Below are 19,728 nucleotides of genomic sequence, written 5' to 3'. Positions count from 1 at the left end.
CTGGACTAGACCGTACTGAACATAGTGTGATTAGATATAGTCACCATACTGTAGAATGGATTTTAAAAAATTCTTTCACAGGATGTGGCCATTGTTGGCTAGGCCAGAATCTGTTGCCCATTCCTAATTGCCCTTGAGAAGGTGGTGGTGAGCCAGCTATTTGAACCACCTCAGTCCATGAGATGTAGACATGCCCACAGTGCTGTTAAGAAGGGAGTTCCAGGGTTTTAACCCAGCGACAGTGAAGGAACAGTGATATATTTCCAAGTCAGAATGGTGTGTGGCTTGGAGAGGAATTTGAAGGTGGTGGTGTTCCCATGCATCTGCTGCTCTTGTCCTTCTAGGTGGTAGAGGTCATGGGTTTGGAAGGTGCTGTTGAAGGAGCCTTGGTGAGTTACTAGAGTGTAGATGATATACACTGCAACCACTGTGTATCAGTGGTGGAGGGAGTGAATGTTTAAGTTAGTAGATGGAGTGCCAATCAAGCAGGCTGCTTTGTTCTGGATAAATAGAAAGGCTGGGGGAATGGTCAAGTTGAGAAATTCTCTCCAATTAGAGATCAGCACCACATCCTTATACGTGCTACTGTTATCAATCTGCCACTGTCTCTTCATCTTTCAAAAATATTGTTGTAATCCCCCTTCTCAATAAGATAAACCTAAACCTCTTAATTCTTTCCAATTAGCACCCTATATTAAACTTTATCTTCTTGTCCAACATCCTGGGATGTGTCGGTGCTTTGCTATTACACACCCACATTTTTTTTATTCAGGTTTGTCTTATCTGGTCTCCACCCTGCCCACTCTACTGACATCATACTGGTCAAAGCCACAAAGGGCACAGTGTAACCCTGACCAGTATGGCCTCACTACTTCTCACCATCTCTCCTCAATCTCTCTACCGCTTTCAACCCAGTTAACCATTCTTTCACCTTAAATATCCCTCCTCCATAATCCATCTCCAAGGCAGTGCTCTCACCTGGTTCTGCTCTTACTTGAATTAAGCCAGATACTACATTGCACCCAATGGTGTGTCCTCGCCCATTGACATCAGCTTTGGTGTACCCCATTGATTTATCCTTGACTCTTTCTCTTCACTATTAACATTCTACTCCTCGGTGACATTATCCAGAAGTAACGGATCAGCTTTCATCTCATACGCTGAGAGTACTGAGTTTAACTTGCTGCCTCCTCCACTGACCCAAATAGTGTTGCCACGTTCTCTAATTGTCTGTTTGATAGCAAGACTTGGATAAGCCAAGACTTCCTGCAGCTGAATATCATTGTCTTCAACTCTGCTCAACCTCTCCAAATCCTTGGCCTGTAGTTATCCTCCATATTTGCAGTTCTAGACTGGACAACTTTGTCTTGCACATTTGCTGCATTATCAAAAAACATCTTTGTCTACCTCAACATTACCCTCCTCCACTCCCATCTACCAGCAAAATATGTGTCTAGTCTTTCAGGATCTCTAGATTCCACCTAGCTATTCTTTGTGTATCAGTCTCGCAAAAACATAAACTCATTTGCATCCTCACCCACACTGAACCATATACCCTGAAACTCCTGCCTTCTCGGTGAACTCCACTGGCTACCCGTGTCCCAGGATATTAGTATCAAAATTCGTGTCCTTGATTTAAAATCCCTTCGTGGCCTTGTCCCACCTTAAATTGATGACCTCTTCCAGTCTTACTTTCCTGCATGGACTTGTACTTCCTAAAACTGGACTTCGGCCAACCTTTCACATTCTCCACTCTTTCATCAAGTGCCATTCATTCAGTCACTTCATTCCTGTCTTATAGAATTTCCGATCCAATTTCTTCTACCCTGCCACCCCATTCCCAGCTTTCAAACCCTACATTTCATCTGGGCCTTTAGTTCTCTATCTTAGGCTCCGTATTTATAGTTACAAATGTCCAAAGCGTATCGTAATGGGTTACATTTTGAATTAAAATGGACAACCAAAGGCACAGTCAAAATGAAGGGTTTTGAACTATATAAATGGAAGTAGTTTCCTCTCCTTTTCTTCTTTTCTGTAAAACCCAAATCCTTTTTTCATTATTGTGAAATACCTCAAACACCCTCCTGCACAGAAAGCAGGTAGTTTTGCATTTATGTGATACATAAAATGGGTGATATCAGGTCAGCCACCTGTTAAACACATCTCCTCGTGTTCATTTGCAAAGATACAAGGATACTTAACAGATGACGGTTCCAATATTGCACGTTCTACACTATCGCCCAAAGTCACATTTCCTCCCAGACATGCAAGTTGTTGGTTACAATTTATGAACAGCCAATCAAATTACAAGAATATATTATTTTGTAGCACTTGTTTCCAGAGAAAGCATTTTTTCCTAACAGTACTAATGAACGAGTCATCACAACTGACTTGTAATAATGGGCCTTTAAAGTTTCTCAAGCAATAAAACAAGCAACTCAAATAGTTCAAATGTCAGGAAGCTGATTGATCCAACTGTGGAAGGAATAATTATTTAAATGGGAAGTAGCTCAAGGAAAACTGAACAAATTTGGTCATTTTGATAACAGTGAGATCATTGAAAACAGCACTAAACATGAACAAATAGATTATTAGCACCATCCAGCAGCATGACAATACTTCTTACTTACATTTTCAGTAAGTTTAGAGACTATGGGAAAATCAATCCATATGGGCATTAACTTTAAGCTAAAACAGAAGAATGGGTACCTGGTGGTGATTACAAGGAATAATCTAATAGAGGGGATCAAATGATAGCATAACTCATGAAAGGTAAAAGACGTGGAATCTCTCATTACTTATGATTTGTACACTTACAATTTTGTTGGTGGGTGTTGCCTGGTATATAGGTAAGGTGTTCTTGGCCAATCCCCTTGCTGGCTGCAGCTTTTCCCAAATGATTAACAATTATTACTGGAACATTATTACTGCAGGGTTTCTCATGTTATCATTGGCACTGATTACCAGAAAATCTCAACAAAATGATGACTGCATTGTCTTCAAAACAACACGCAGTGCTTTTCAAAAGTCATTCATTCTACGTGAGACCTTTCAGGATATTTCTGAGAGTCGTGATAAGGGACGACATACATGTAAGTCATTCTTTCTTGTTATGTAAACAATACCAAATGCTAGGGAGTGTGCTATGAGGCTCCAACACACAGTTGAGAAATTCAGATGCCGAACAATTGAGCCTCATTTTTTTTCCAGAGGGGTCCATTCAGTTTACTTCAAATATCTAACCCATTCTGATCCATTCTTAAAGTATGTAAAAGTTATGATCATTCAATGAAGCGTCAAGAGAATAAAAGCAGAGAAATAAGGTAATCCACTCATGTTGGTTCTTCTGACCTGCAACAGGGAATTTACAAATGCCAACTTGCAATCTTCTCTCAACATGAGGAATTAAACCTCACACCTAGTTAAAGCAATAAGGAACATAGGAACAAGAGTAGGTCATTTGGTCCCTCAACCTGTTCCATGTAATCAGATCGTGGCTGATCTGTATCTCAAATCTATTGACCCACCTTGCCGGCTGAAGGGTTCTCAAAATTCCCACATTTTTCATATCATCAACAAGGATATGACTTTTGGACTTTTATGGCAGAGGACCCAACTACTGAGTTAAGTGTAGAACCCTGCAGACAGGAGGCTAGGCCCATGAAGGCCTGGGACTGGACATGCCCCGGCTTGTTGAGTGCAGTGTGGATTGTTGCCTGAAGCCAGACAACGAGAGGAGACAGAATATGCATTCTTCCCTTTAAAACAATCAACCCAGAGAAAGTCTTCATCTTACACGAAACTAAAGCCCATCAAAATCTTGCATAAATAATGATTACTAACTACTAAGGCAGGAAGGCAGCAATCAATGCAATTATGCAAACCCATCAATACTCCACATGTACAATGGCTTTCAGTTCAAGACTAGTTATGGGGACAGGAAGACAACGATAAATATCATGCGAGCCCATTAAAAACAACGAGACAACAATCACCTGAAGAAGCCCACCAAAATCAGACAAAGAACTAACCTTGATTTGGATTGAGATAAGAAATTCGAAAAACAGTATAACTGGGCCGACAGTTACGAAAGGGGAGGGTGAGCAGTTTTAGAGCAGTTGAAGCAGAGTTTAAGCAGGGAGAGGTAGCTGAGCCAAGCAGAGGGAGGAGATCTGGCAGTTTGCAGGCCCGCAGGCAACATCACGGCGAGGGGCACGGGGTGGCAGGCTCAACCAAAGACAACAAGGTGCAACCGCAGCCCTCCATAAAGATCGACCACCCACAACCGCGCCCTCCACCCAACTGAAGAACTTTCGCAGATTCCACAGACCAGGACCACGTGGGGATGGCAGGCCCCAGAGGACACAAAGAGTGTACCCCAAAACTGCAACCGGCTTACCTGGCTGGATTTCGAACTGTCAAGGAACCCTGGTAGGTGAGCATGATCCCTGACCTCTCCTACTTCAATTTAGTTAGGTTTTGGGGGTGGGAAAAGGGTAAGGGGATTAGTAGCATGATTTTCCCTCATTATGCCATGTGTTCCACATTCTTAACTAAGTGTACTTTGTAGGTCTGTATAATCTCAGTGTAATCCTAATGTTATAAATTCATTTGTGACTTCAATAAATCCAGTTTTTTTTTCTTGCACCAAAACCAGTTGTCTGCTGCACTTTGTCACAACCCCCAAACAAGTCCAAGGTCTAGAACCCAGGGAGTGGGAACGATTCTGACCGCTCAGAAGACAGAGGTGAAGCAGACACACACTACTGCCCCCTAGAACTATGTTCCCTGATACTCCCACCCAACAAAACTATTGATTTCAGTCATGACATTTTCACACCATCTACGGCTTTTTGGGAAGAAAGTGCCAGATTTCCATTACCTCTTTGTGTGAAAAAGTGCTTCCTGCTTCACTCTTAATTAGGCCTAGCTCTAATTTTAAGATGATGCCCTCTCGTCCTCGGTTCCCTCCTGAAGGAAATAGTTTGTTTTTTGTCCTTTCATGGGATGTAGGCACCACTAGCAAGGCCAGCATTTGTTGCACATCCCTAACCTCCCTTGAACTGAATGGCTTGCTAGGCCATTGCAGAGGGCAGTTAAGAGTCAGCCACATTGCTCTGGGTCTGGAGTCACATGTAGGCCAGACCAGGTAAGAGTGGCAGATTTCCTTCCCTAAAGTGAACCTCTGCAGTAGTTTCTATGTACCTACCCTATTGAATCCCTTAATTATTTAAAACACCTCACTTAAATCACTCCTCCATCTTCTAAACACAAGGAATGCAAAGCATGGGTTTGGCTAAAAGCAGAAACAGTCAGAAGTAGCAAGTTGCACCCATCATGTGGGCTAATGAGAACTGATGTGAAATAATTTATTTCTATCAGTGATGAAGGAACTGTGTCCTCTTCATCTCTAACTGAAAAGCTCAAACAACCCCATGAATTAAACAAAAGTCAATGAATGATGATTTTTGTATGAAAAGGCCTGGTGCTATTATTGACTACCTACATGTACAATCGAGTTGATTTAAAGATTCCAACCCTTGTCTGGTCTTTAATACTGTAGCCTGATAATGATGGTGAGTAACGTCAATGTGTGAATACCATAGTCCAGGCTTAACTTTGAATTCACTCTCCAGTTATTGCTGATGCAGCATCTCTAAGTCACTAATTTACACAATTAGTATTATTTGTATTATTAGTATTATTTAACCGTCTGGTAAGTATAGGAACAGGGTTCTGAATGTATGAGGTCAACAAACAATGCTCTCAATATTTAGACTCATGCCAGGACTTCTGCATTCCCCAATTTCATGGCTTTCAAAAGGGAATTGGATACATACTGTAAAGGAAATAATTGCAGGGCTATGAGAAAAAGGCAATGAAGTGGGACTAATAGACTAGATCTTTCAAGGTGGAATCTTCTGCTGATAGATTAATTTCAGACATTGGGACCATTTTGGGCCCTGACCACACAGGGCTGTGAAATGTGCACTCCAGCATGGTCTTCAGGGAGGCATCCTCCTAACTGGCTACCTCCACGTCCACTGTCTACTTAAGGAAGGCGGGCAGGTTCCTGAGCATGCCAGCCCAATCAGAGGGCATGCAGCTGTGAATGGCCTGCAGCCCCACCGAAAGAGGTGGGCACTGCTGAGACAGGAGACTAGGAGGGTGCCTCAAAATGGAGGCACCTTCAGAGGTGTGAATGAAATGCTGAAAATAAAAAGGCCCAAAGTTAGTAGGGACATCAGAGCAGAGGGGAAACCTCTCTGGAGGATTGGTGGTGGCCATGGGTGTGGCCTTTCATTCCCAAGGTCACATCATTTGAACATGGAGCCTCTGGCTCTTATGTCTCACCCCAGCCTGCTACCAGGAGGCTGCCTCCATGAAGCCGATGCATCCTGCACTCAGAAGGGGGTCTGCTCCGATGCCAAGAAGATTTTGGCGGAGTCCTCACTAATGTACCCACTAGAGACTTGATTGAACTAATTGGACACCCGCTGCTGCCAGACAGGTAGCTGGTGCCACATTGACCCTGCCTCCGACAAGATTGCCCAGAGGCGGAAAGCAATCTGACGCCCTCATCTGATCTCGCTTCCGGTATCACCTTCAAACCCACCTCTGCAGGCTGAGAAGATCATGTCCTCAAAGAGCCAACACAGACACGATGGGCCGAATGACCTCCTGCTGTGCTGTAATGTTCTACAATTCCATGGTAACAATGTAAGCAAGCACTGTCACTTGCCTCAGTATGAAGCTAGCCAATGTGCATCTTCACTACAATATAAAGATGGTATATTCTTATCCTAGCTCACCTTTTAATCATTTTCTCTCTTAGCTTTCTCCTAACCGCTGAATGGAGTTTCTCATGTATGAGAATAACAATTCTCCTCATCTTGTTGGTCCTTCATTAACAGGATGTTCTCACTGAACGTCGGAAAATCTGATGAGCCTTGCTTCAATATTTCCTTGCACTCCGTGGAGAAGGGATTTGTGGCTGCATCCTATTCATATATGCTCTGGCAGACTTGCTGTTGCCATGGTTTTTACCAGCTGAGGTTAGCTGATGTGAAGTACCTTATTTCTATCAGTGATGAAGGAACTTTGTCCTCTTCATCTCTAACTGAAAGACTTAAACAACCCCATGTGTTACACATAAGTCAATGAATGATGATTTTTAGACAAATCAAATGGAAGTAAAAAGCCTGGTACTATTATTGATTACATGCACATGCAACCTAGTTGATTCCAACCCTTGTGTGGGTTTTAAGTCTGTAACCTGATATTGACAATGAGTAGTGTTATTTCATGATTACCACAGGTCAAATGGCGTATACACGACCTTTGAAGCTTAGAAAAATCCTTCCAAAAACGGGGGGGTTGGCTTATACACCGATTATAAAATGTGAACTGCCAGTGTTGGTGCAGGAGGACCCATTTCCATTCAGTCAGTCACCATGCGCCGCTTGCTCTGTTTTGGTGTCTTAAACTACCACGTATCTTCTTGGCAACATGGCCCATATCGGCTACTTGATCACAAATGCCAACTTATAAGGTGGGCATAACCCTAAACATGTATTTCTAAGCTGAAAAATTCAGGCTAACTCCAAAAGCGAATATAGCCCTAAATATGCATAGCTGAAACATGGAGGATCAACTTAAATGCAGAGTATAGACCTAAACATGCATCCTGGCACTGAAAAAATGGAATCGTCTTACATACCAGCCTAACTTATATGCCGTGACATATGGTACTTAAAGCGTTCAGGACATTACGCTATTTGAAATGAAATAGTTAATATTGTTTGTAAAACAGCACAGGGAGCAGTTGGTACAAACATGTTATTTGTAGAATTGCATCACTCACAGTCAATGCTGGGTTTATACAATGTAATTACGTATACATCCAATAGACATAGAATGGAATAGACCTGGATTTGCACTAAGTGCGTTAGTGAGAGGGAAAAAGGACATTTTACCCGCCGGCCACAATGGTGGATTTTCACGCCAGGGAATCCCATTCCTGCACGTCCCACCTCATTGATTATGCATTCACAGGGAACACGCCGGATTGCTGGTGGGGGGCTCGGATTTGCCCGCCACGCTGTGACCTTAGCTTCCTCGCTCTGGGCACCATATTTAAAGCGCACCAGAGCGCTGCCTACTTCATGTCTTCAGACCAGGACTGCTCCAGGCAACAGATGGCCCCGAAAGCAAAGAAGACAGCAGCCCTCAAATTTAGTGACACTTCTCTGGGACGCACTGGAAGGCTGCCACAATGTCCCCTAACCCTGCTCTGGCTGCAGGAGATCCACCAGAGTCACCAATCCAGCCTGGGAGGTGGTGGCAGCGGCAGTCAGCACTGCTGGAGCACAGAGGAGGCCAGCCTTCCAGTGCAGGAAGAGGATGAATGATCTCATCCATTCCGCCACAGTAAGTCACTCTCCTTTTCACTCTCAACTCACACACTCACAAACCCATTACACATCCACAGGGATCTCACATCTCAAGGGATGACACCACTAACTCTCATACATACCCTCACATCTCCATCAGGCTCATATCCTCTGGAGCTCGTGTCCTCATCCTGTCCATGGCTCCGCTCACCACACAAACATTCCACGCAGTGCCATGTGTCCTGCTCATGATCTCTCCATCTGTTTTCATGCAGGAGAAGCTGGCTCACATCAGCAGGGAGAGGTCCCAGATCATGGGTAGAGTGGTCCACATTAGGCCCCGTACCCACTTTGAGGAGCATGTCATCGCGCTGACTGGTAAGGACATGGACTGTTCCTGTGGTGACGATGAGGTCGACGGCGAACACCTACCTGAGGATCCTGCACCACATCATCCCTCTCTCAACTCAAATGTGCTCTCTCTCCTGTTTTTGATTCTGCTGCCATTTGCTAATTATCTCTACTTTGGTTCACAGGGAGCTCTGCCAAGTGACTGACGCCCTCAGCCAGCCAGTCACTCAGCTCCATCCAGGTCCTCACCTCCAGCCAAGAGGACACCTCCTCTAGTGAAGAGCTGGAAATAAGCAGTCTGGAAGACCCGTCACAGCGCTTACCCACACCCTGCATCAGCGCAGAGACACATACTTCGGTGGGACCTAGATCTAGAGCAGGCTCAGGTTCACAGTCTGTTTACTGTATAGACACATGTCCGCAGCAGGAGGAGGCAGGTTCAGCCAAGCTCCCCAGTACTCAGAGGACTGCAGGGAAAGAGGCATCTGTGAGGTCTGAGTCAGATGACGAGTCTTTGGAGTCAGCCTTCCAACTCATCTTGGAGAGTCAGCAGAAGGTGGGGGAACATCATGCAGAGCTGTTGGAAGCCCTGAACAGAGTGGCACACAAGTCAGAGGAGTGCATCTGCCTGCTCCCCAGTGAAGCAGTGCCCACATGTACAAGTAAGGAGGTCTCCATGGGAAGGATGGCAGACTCATGGAGACCCTGGTCCAGCAGAACGCAGAGATGCGCGCAGACCTGCACTCCATCGCGGTAGCCATGGGTCAGTTCCTGCAGTTGCAAGGCGAGAGGGAAATGGGGCACCTCGGCGTCATGCCAGGTGCTCTTTTCCCTCAAGGAGTCAGGCCGGGGCCCTCGGGCACCCGTAGGGAGGAGGAGCAGCAGCTGGACACCCCTGGGTCATCCACTCAGGAATCTCAGAGGCTGTCCTCTCCCTCCAAGTCCCCTTTGCCACTGGCCCCCTCCACCTCATCCTCTGTCACCGCAGAGGGAGCAGCTGGTCCACAGGAGGACAGCCAAACGAATCCAGAGCCCTCAAGGCCTCAGCTCTCCAGAGGACTCATGCTAAAGTCATCAGAGGTAACAGGGCCAACCATTCCACAGGCTGTTTCCACCCCTGCTGTGGATGTCAGGGCAGCTTCCTAGGAGAAGTGGGAGGCCTAGAAAAGTTATGAATTTTTGATCACAAGTGGTTGCATGGGTGAACACTTTTTGCCACTGTATAATCTGAAAATATATTCACTTTCACTGAATAATGTGTAATGGTGTCTTTCAGCTTCATTTACAGGCTTTGTGAGTCATCCCCCTGCATCCCCCCCACTAACAGTTCAGCTGCATGCAGCTGGACCTCACGTGATTCTGGAGGGAGAAGTGTGTGTGTGTGGCAGGGCCTTTCGGAGCCTCGTGCAAGCACTGTCCTATACACATGGAGCCTTCATCCATCACACTCATCTTGCTTTCCCGAACATTTTCAATGCCGTCTGCTGGGGCTCTCTTCCAGTTGTCCATCTGAGCTGACCTGCATCTCCACCTACCCAATGATCTCACTCCCATGCAGCACCTGTGCCCATCCAACGTGAGGCTCCTCCCACTATCAATTTGAAAAACATGGTCGTAGTCAAGTTTCTGCTCAGCTCCCCTGTCCTTACCCCTCCCCCAGTCACCCATGTCCTTTCCCCCATCACTGTGGACACTCCTGGCATCACCTTCCACCTCCCCACCATCACCTACCAACCCAAACCCTTTTCTTTCCAGGATGTCCAGGTGAATATGCACATTCCCTACCTTCTTGAGAATCCCACCTCCATGCACATTGAACTCCTCCTTTCCACCCCAGGGTCTGTGTCTGCTTCCAAGTCCCCAACAATCACCCTCACCGTCCCTTGTACCACTAGCGTCGCACACTCAGCCTCCCACCCTTCCAGCTCACTCAGCGCCCTCTCATTCTCACCGTTACCTCCTACCATGCTCACCCTCAGTTCTCTCCCCAGCAGGCAGTCATTGACTCCACAGACCCTTCCCTTGCACGTTCACCTGGACATCCCCACCCACTCACTTCCTCCTCACCCTTATTGCCTCCTCCACCCTCATTCCCTCCTCCACCTAACTCCCTCCTCCACCCTCACTCCTTCCCCCCCCCCACTCTGAACTCCTTCCTTCACCCACCACCCCCCTGCCCCCCCCAGACTCCTTCCCCCTCCGAACTCTTGGAGACCTATTGATATTATTTATCTGTTGAACACAAGAATAGTTGTGACAAAGTTAATCATATACCAAACTAGGACTCGGGGTCATTCTCTCATAGTGTGCATTGAATATAAAATAACAAAGCTTTAACTCTATATGCAACTGGTCCTCTTTGAACGATGAGTTTGAACTTTCGTTGATTTATTCCGTACCTTGTGAGCACCATTACTCAAAGCATGGTTGTACCTTATTTATTGCAGAGTAATGGAGGATACTTTGAATTTTTTGTTCGCTCTGTGTCTGCCCTTTGATATCTCAAGCATTATGTACACCATTTGTTTGTTCCTAAAGGGTAAATATTACAGTGCTGGAAATCAAGTCATTTCAGTGGATTTTACATTGTTCCATTGGTTTAGAAATGAGAAATGCAGTCCTTTGCTGCAAATATTTGCTTTGGAACACACTTAATGTAACCGTACTAATGTCTAACCATAATTCTGTTCTAAATTAATGAATAACTTTCTTGTAAGAGGATCAGATCAGTGCTATTCTTATTTACAGCGAGACTGCAACTTGTGAAAAAGCACAAAGGATTTTGCAAGTAAGCATTTTCACTTTTTAATGGTGGATCTTCTATCGTGAGTCAGAGTACTCATTATCTTATCCTAAATAACATAAATTATAAAATAAGAGGCAGCAATTTACAATGAATTCAATAAGGCATATCTCATATCTATGATCAAATTGAAAAGCGTTAGTGATATTTTCAGGCCATATTTTCAGGGAAAAAATGTAAATCAGTGGTTTTATGTTTGTTTAATTGTAGTACTATTTTTAAAGGCGAGGAAGGTGAAAGGAAGGTATTTTTGATTGCAGGTAGGACATATAGGCTTTCACTTGTATAGCATCTGTTCTTCCTTGTCAACGAAGTACTTTTGAAATGTAATCACTGTTGTAATGTAGGCAAACACAACAGTAAATTATACACAGCAAGGCCCCACAAGCAGCAGTTAGAAAAATGATCAGATAGCTTGTTTTTGGTGGTGTTGGTTGAGGAGCAAATATTGGCCAGGATACGAGGACAACTATCCTTACTCTTATTTGAATAGTCCATGGGATATCTTACATTCACCTGAGAGAGCAGAAGGGATCGGGTTTAATGTTTCATCTGAAAGATGGCAGGGGAGAAATTCATTCAAGTATCTCTGCTTTTACTAGTGGTACACATATTCACATCAATTCCCTGCGGAAAGGCAGTGCTGCAGATGACTAACTGCCCAGCCTGTTTGGCATTCTTCAATGATATGCCCTTGGGAATCAATGTAAGTCCAGCGCCACTAGAAACAATGCTATGCAAGTGAAGTTCTCCGACATCTCCAGTGGTGCTGCACTCCCTCAGCACTGCACTGGACTATCAGCCTATATAGTCCATCTGATTCAGAGGTCAGAGTGCTTCCTCTGAGCCAAAGCTAATTGGTAGGAATGGGGTATATCAGAAAAGGGGAATTTTGGTCCGGCCTTGATACTTTCTTGTATTCAGAGTCACTGGTCTCTCCTATAAACAGACCTTGCATTCCTTACCTGTACTAGATCATACCATAGTGTGTGAGACTGGGGGAAAGTGGGGCTTAAGAAGGGAACTATGTTATAGCAATTTATTGCCATAAACTCGCTCCAGCACAATCCAACCTTCTAAGAGGCAGATAGTTTAGACTTTAGGGATACAAGGCTAAATTGGAATCATCATTTCAGTTGGGAAGTTAATTTGCAGACTAACCTGCAGTAAATCTTGCCTTCTTTTAACTTATTCATCCCTTCCTTGTGATAAAGAACAAAAAACATGTTGCATGGTGTTAGTGACCAAAATAACACATTATTCTGGTCGGCCCTATCACTGAACTGGACCAAGGTATTCATTGGGCCTGGTTGCCTTTCTCAGCAGAGCTTACCAATTGACTCAGAACACGAGTGTTTCCTTGTTCTATTGCTCAATCTCCGGGAATGGAATTAATGGCTTGACTCCCTGTTGAAGTGTTAGCATCTAGGGCTGCCAATCAAACTGGCTAGTACCATCCTGTTCTGCTGGTTGGAAGCCCCAAGTAAATAGTTACTTCTGTTTCCAAATTGAATGAGAATATCCTAATACAATGAGTCTACATAGTTCACAGGAAAGATTTAACAAGCTCCTTATTTGATCAGGTGACGCACTACATCTTAATGTCGGATTTTATACATATCTTATCCACAATGTTTTGGTCATCCAGAGGCCCAGGCTAATGCCTTGGTGGACATGTGTTCAAATCCCACCATGGAAGCTGGAGGAAGTTAAATTCAATTAATAAAATCTGGAATTGAAAGCTAGCCTCAGTAATGGTGACCATGAAACTACCATCAATTGCTGTAAAAACTCATCTGTTCATTAATGCCATAAATAATGTCCGTTTCATTAATGTCCTTTAGAGAAGGAAATCTGCTGTCCTTACCTGGTCCAGCCTACATGTGACTCCAGACCCATAGCAAAGTGGTTGACTCTTAACTGCCCTCTGAAATGGCCTAGCAATCTACTCAGTTCAAGGGCAATTAGGGATGGGTAACAAATGCTGGCCTCACCAGCGATGCCCACATCCCATGGAAGAATTCTAAAAAGGAAACTGGTTAGGTCCTGTCCTGAGGCAGTCTGTCTGTGAAACTCTCATGGTAGGAACAAGGCATTGCATGTAAAGATGATTTAAAACATCATCATAATTCTCATTGATTTCCTGTGTCATCCAGCCCTGGGTTATTGGGCCCCCGAACAAGATCACAACATTAAAATAGCTATCACACTAGGGGCACCAATATGCAGGTTTGATTTCCCAAGTTTTTTGAGTTCCTGACTGTGAGGGCACTGTCATGTCACAGTGAGCGAACACCAAATGGACAGCAAGTACTTCCCTACAATTAGAGAAGAGAAGTTAACAGTAAAGTCACCAGTGAACTGTTCTTGTCTGCCTTGTGGCTGGTGATTCAGTGGCCTGGGGAGGTCACTCATCAGGTCTCAGATTGCAGTGATTATATGGCCAAGGGACAACACAGGAGAGAATATACATAATCAAAACTGCAGAAATTATTTTAGATGCTGTATAGAAAGGAATCTTAATACTGAACATTATTGTCTTATAGTAGATTGTAATTGAGGATAACTTGCTGATTCAAACACCTGGCCAGCTGCCTAGTGCTTAGATCAAACAGTCTGTCTTCAATTACATTCCATCGTACTCTCATATGTCCACTGTTACCAGCTTAATTTGAAAATCAACAACAGAAATTACACCAGCAGTTTTAAATTCCATTAAAATTCAGAAGAGTAATGAAATGCAATACCATGCCTGTGTTCCTTTCTGAATGATGGGGCTTACGTGTGTAACTGTACACAGAAAACATTGTAAATAATTGATCAAATGTTCCAGGCTGGTCATTAACAACAGTCTGATTCTACCCAAATGGGTGTTTTGGATGAGACATTAAACTGAGGCCCCAGCTTACTTCTCAGCTGGATGTAAAAATTCCCATGGCACTATTCACAAAAGAGCAGTGGAGTTCTCTAATGGCATGGCCAATATTTATGTCTCCATCACATCACTAAAAGAAAAGGATTACTGGCTATTTATCTCATTATTATTTATGGGATTTAGCTACGCACAAATTGTCTGCCACATTTGCCTATATTACAACAGTAACAATGCTTTGGAAAAATAGTATTTAATAGGCCGTGAAGTACTTTGAGATTTCCTGAGGATGTGAAAGCCACTATATAAATATGAGTTCTTTCCTTCTTCTTAGTAGCCAAATTAGGCTACCTAGTCACCAAACATTGTTGTTTTCACATAAGAGGTGGGGTCTTTAAAATCTTGTGTTAAAAGAGCATAACTTTCACATTATACAGCCATTAGATTTTTGTAAATGGTTAGATGATCTCTTAGTCAATGATTAGGAAAGGTGGTGAAACATTACTTAATGGGTGGGTTCAGAAAAATTATATGTAATGTGTAAGCAATTCTTTACCAATCAATTCATCTAATTCAATTTGCCCTGTTTGCCTCTTCTCTTTGTAAATAGAATATTGTATACCAGTGTAACCCAGTTAACACTAGGTAAATATTACCCAGCTAAACCTGGCAATAGCATATGAAAATTTCTTCTAAAAAGCATCAACTAATAAATTAACAATAAGAACCCAACTCATTTTGATCACTTCAGTAGAAAGAAGGGGCATTGTCATGTGAAAAGGGACACATGATTAAAAGTTAAGACAAAAATTGTTTATTATATAGTTTCTATCACTAAAACAACTATGGTACAGCTTGTCTTCCCTTCATTTAAAAAAGTACTAACATTAGAATGATTTTAAAACTCATTGGGCTGGTTTTTCCCCTTCGGTTTGGGAAGCGTGTGTCGGGCCATTTCCCAATGTCGCATTCCTGACTTCAGAAAGTCAACCCATTCACCCGGAATTTTGGTCGCTGAGAGTTGGGTGAAGGCTGGAGTCGTGGCCACTGCCTCCTGTTAGGAAAAATTGGATATGTTGCAAATATTTAAATGGCGGCCCCAACATCACTTTACATGAGCATGGGTCGTGACCCTCCACGCTTCCCACCCTGAGGATAATAGTGTCCAACAGAAATCGATAGGTAAGTTTAAAATTGCAGTCCTGCATGCCTCTACTTTGGGCCTCTTGACACAGGTTTGCTCAGTGTTGGGAGGAAAAAATTCAGTCCATCGTATTTCTTACGTTATGGGTGATTTGAATAGATCAGGTCTATCACTTCAGAGATGTCACAAATCCCATCACTTTCCAAAGTGCGCCAATTAGGTGGAATTGGCCTGGGGGGTCATGGCAACAGAATTGACCGTATACTAGTGAATAGTTTGCATGTACTTTTGTTACAAGTTGTGTTGTTTATTGTTGCTGAGAAATTTAAATCATTGTCCAGTAACCTTTATCAGTGAACAATTCTTAGCTATGTTGGGCATGATTCTGATGAAGCTGCAAAGTGTGGCTGCTAAATCTGATGGCCTGATTGCATGAAGGTGACAATGACTATGACCAGTTGGAGAGAAATCAAAGCTAAATCCTGCACCTGCTCCTTCACAAGAAAACACCCTGTTAAAGTAACTGCAAAGGAAAGGAGAGTTATTGCGGGTGAAACAATAAGCCTTTAAAGTTGTGCTTGAAGCTTCTTTAAATTAATTAAGAGCTGCTGCAGGGATAAATGCTGGTCCAGCCTATCATAAGGCCAGAAGGGTGATTAGGGAGATATTGAGAACAATGTGTTGCATCCATTGCACAAAAAAAATCTTATTTTCCCATTGGCGAAGATTTGTCATGAATCATGGTCAGAAAGTTTCCTCTAGGCTGGTGGCAATGATTAACCAGACTGCTTCTCCCTTTCAAGTCCAAAAAGATATCCTCAAGGTCACTACAAGACTCTATCTGTTGAAAATGTATTTAGAAACAGAAAGCCTTAATGAACCAGTTTGATTTGAGGAAGTGGGCTTCACACTATACCACCTTGCCAATGTTGTGACGGAAGGTGTGGACAGTGTTCAAACTGCTCCAGGTTCTGCAGAAAAGTGCAGGAACCACTTACTCATCTTGGGCTGAGTTTCTGGGGCAACTAAATGGAATTGTATTTATAGCTCACAGGTAGAAGCCCAGAGAGATTTTAACTCCTGTGCCTCACTTAAGGCTCTGACTCCCATCTGAACCTGGCAGGAATCACTGCCTGGCAAGTGGGTAGGAATAGGAAATCAGGCCATCAGTTAAGATAGCATTTTAAACTCAATCAGCAACTGATCTGCATGTTTAAAGAAGACTGTTCCTGTTCTTACTTGGGGTGGAAGACCTTACAGAATTAAACAGGGCATTTCAGAATTTGGGATGAAACTATGTAACAACTGTAAGTATCTGGAGAAGTTTTATTACTGTTCGATTAAAAGAAATATTTTATATTCTCATTCTCCAAGATTCGCCCTCCCCGGCAATGTCTATGATTTGCTTAGATGATTTTGAAGCCCACGCTGAATGTTCCTTGCCTTTAGCAGTATGGGATTTCTATGCTGGAGGTGCAGATGACTGTGAATCAAGAGACAGGAACCTGCTGGCCTTTAAAAGGTTTGTGTGTTATATGTAGCTCTTTGAGTACATGCTGCAGTTTATTATAACAAATGTAACCCTACTCCTAGGCCATAAACAAAGGCATCAATGAATACTCCTAGTTCCTTCAACAAGACAGGGCTATGTTTCTTGAAAATTGTGCATGATACAGTCACTTTCAAAAAAGAAATTCGCAATAATTTCAAACTGCGATCGACACTCATTTTTGTGTGTTTTTAAAAATGCTTTTAAGTGCTAGTAGATGGATTATCAATGGAATTGGCCTGACTTTGAAATAATGTGCGCAGCTCCAACCATTAACCCGGACTGTTTCAGTGTGCAGAGATGTTTTCCACTTTTAGGCACCAATGTGTTAATTTCAACATGATCCACCTACTTTAGTAGCAAAGCTTAAGAATACAGATTATCTCAGTTTTCAGCTGGATGAGTTCTATAAAATTTTGTTAGCTTTACTAGTAGAGTCTCTGCGGGCCTCTGAACCCCATGGCCAGGCTCAATTCTGGGTCACAAGCCTGCACTGTTTGTGAAACAGTCACTCATTGTGATCTTATGTTTGGGTGGGTGGGGGTTGGGGGTGTTTACCATCCAATTAAGAATGGCGGGCCAACTCTCGAAGCTGGAGCACCAATCAGAGGCCTTCCAGCTTAAATGCAGCGCTGCAGGCTGTAAAGCTAGGTAAATACGGGACAAAGCGCTTTAAAATGCAGGTGCCCTCTCTGCAACCTTTTTACTTCAAACCAAAAAATGGCTTTTTCAATGATTCTGTCAATGTTAGGGGTCTGTGGGGGTTGGGGGTGCTGTTGGGGGGGGGGGTGGGGGGGTGGGGAGGGATAGCCCCTCCACAGGCGGCCTGTGGTTGCTGCTGCAGCCAGGAACGGACGGGCAGATTGAACGGCCAGCAGAAGTCTGTGAGGCAGCCAACCCACATCAATGTGGCGCCAAGCCAATTGAGATAGTTAAGAGGCCTGTTAAGAATAACTTACATGCTGGTGAACGGGATTAAACATTCCTTTGACGATGAAGCCAGTGGCGAGTGGGGGACATGGGTGATCAGATCCCTGACAAGTGGAAGCTGGCAGTGTTGAAGGGGCTGGTGGGGTGGAAGGTCAGCCATTTTGCAGCAGCATTCCACAGGAGGACAGGAGGAGTAAAGGTGCAGTTTGATGGGCACAGATCGGAGGGGGAGGGCCCGATGGAACAGTCTGAGGGGTACACATCAGAACGTGGGCCAACAACCAATAACATTTTTGTTAACTTAACCTCAGTACAACACAGCCTCTTTGAAGTTGGAGCCTGGAATATGTGAAACATATGAAAGTGCAAAAATAATTCAAGAGCAGCAGAACTTTATAATATAATCGCCTATCATTATTCTATTATGAGTAATCTTACAGAACCTTGGTTATGAAGCAAGGTTAATTCTGTTTTGTCTATGAACAGTATAACTCCTCATCAATTTTTCATGGAGTTCACAATGCTCGATGCATAACTTTCTTTTCATTCTTCTACTTTCTTTATGGAGTGTTTTCTTATTGATCTATTTAGTTTATAATTTCCACACACCTCTGACCTCAGATTGTGGGTAGAATTGTACCCACTCATGCCTCGTCAATGCTATGAACAGCACGAGGATGATACAAGAACACAGGTGAAAAATAATGCTGTTTCTTCTGTGTTAGGGAAGGGCAACTTGTCTATTTATCTGAGGCTGCTCTCTGACATTTTAGTGGTTGTGTTAACACGTTCATTTGAATTAGGTTGTGCCTCCTCTAAAATGGAAGAGAAGAATTTTTGATGAATGATCGAAGCAGTTATATATCCCCTGACGTAATTTCAGGGTCCACTGTGTTGGATATATGGAATGTCTTTAACATATTAAAGGCTTGCAGAGTATATATTACCATCAGTTAGCTATTTGGCCACAAGCGATCAATACACCAATACAGAACTAAGAAAGAAAAAAAAGAATTACATATCACAAATTTCTATTTTATATAACCTACCAATGAAAATGAGGACATTACGTAGGCTGTGTTTTTAAGCAGTGAAGGAAAATGATCAAGAAGAGAATTAAACAAGGAATAAATAGAGTGAAGAGATCATATAGGCTAGAATTTTATGTTGATTGGGCGGGTGTGCTCCCAGCCCAAACACACGCGAAATTGCACAAAATGTTGTCGGTCGTGTGTCCTGATGTCATCGCACACACGAACAATATTGATGTTGGAGGGCATGCGCGGGAGTCGGAGCCGCACCCGCACCCGCCAACAATTAAAGGACTAATTAAGGCCATCGAAAACCCTATTGTCCACAATTTTACGTTGCCCGTGCAATTTCAGGCTCGTCGCATTGGCAAAATGGGCAGGCGGGCAGCCAGTTTTTAATGAAACCTCATCCAAGGGTGGGATGAAATGTCCAGGGTGAAATATTTTTAAAAAAAGATATCTGGGGACTGATGTTTTTTGAGTTCTGCTGTCAGGTGCATAGACACAGTTTGCTGCATTTTTTTCTCGTCATTTAATCTGTCCAGGTCTGCAGCTCCCTGAGGCAGCTCCACAGCAGCTCTCTGCCTTCAGGGAGCTCACTATAAGTGCCCACTCACATTTTCACTTTTGTCGGCGCCCACCCTCTTCCTGTCCC

At 43.5% G+C, this 19,728-nt stretch overlaps 1 protein-coding gene across 3 annotated transcripts in view; it reads left to right on the top strand.

The window, feature by feature from the left end:
* Positions 1–11,449: 11,449 nt before the first annotated feature.
* Positions 11,450–19,728, top strand: part of LOC144683833 (2-Hydroxyacid oxidase 2-like) — a 40,779-nt gene continuing 32,500 nt past the window's right edge. For all 3 annotated transcript variants that reach the window (XM_078547315.1, XM_078547316.1, XM_078547314.1), the window contains exons 1-2: positions 11,450–11,532; positions 16,938–17,085. In XM_078547315.1, the coding sequence (XP_078403441.1) occupies positions 16,955–17,085 (131 nt within the window). In that variant the 5' untranslated portion in view covers positions 11,450–11,532; positions 16,938–16,954. The remainder of the gene's footprint in view (positions 11,533–16,937; positions 17,086–19,728) is intronic.

The sequence above is a fragment of the Cetorhinus maximus genome, chromosome 8, assembly GCF_964194155.1.
Source record: "Cetorhinus maximus chromosome 8, sCetMax3.hap1.1, whole genome shotgun sequence".
NCBI classification, from domain to species: domain Eukaryota; kingdom Metazoa; phylum Chordata; class Chondrichthyes; order Lamniformes; family Cetorhinidae; genus Cetorhinus; species Cetorhinus maximus.
This window is presented reverse-complemented; position numbering and strand designations above follow the sequence as displayed.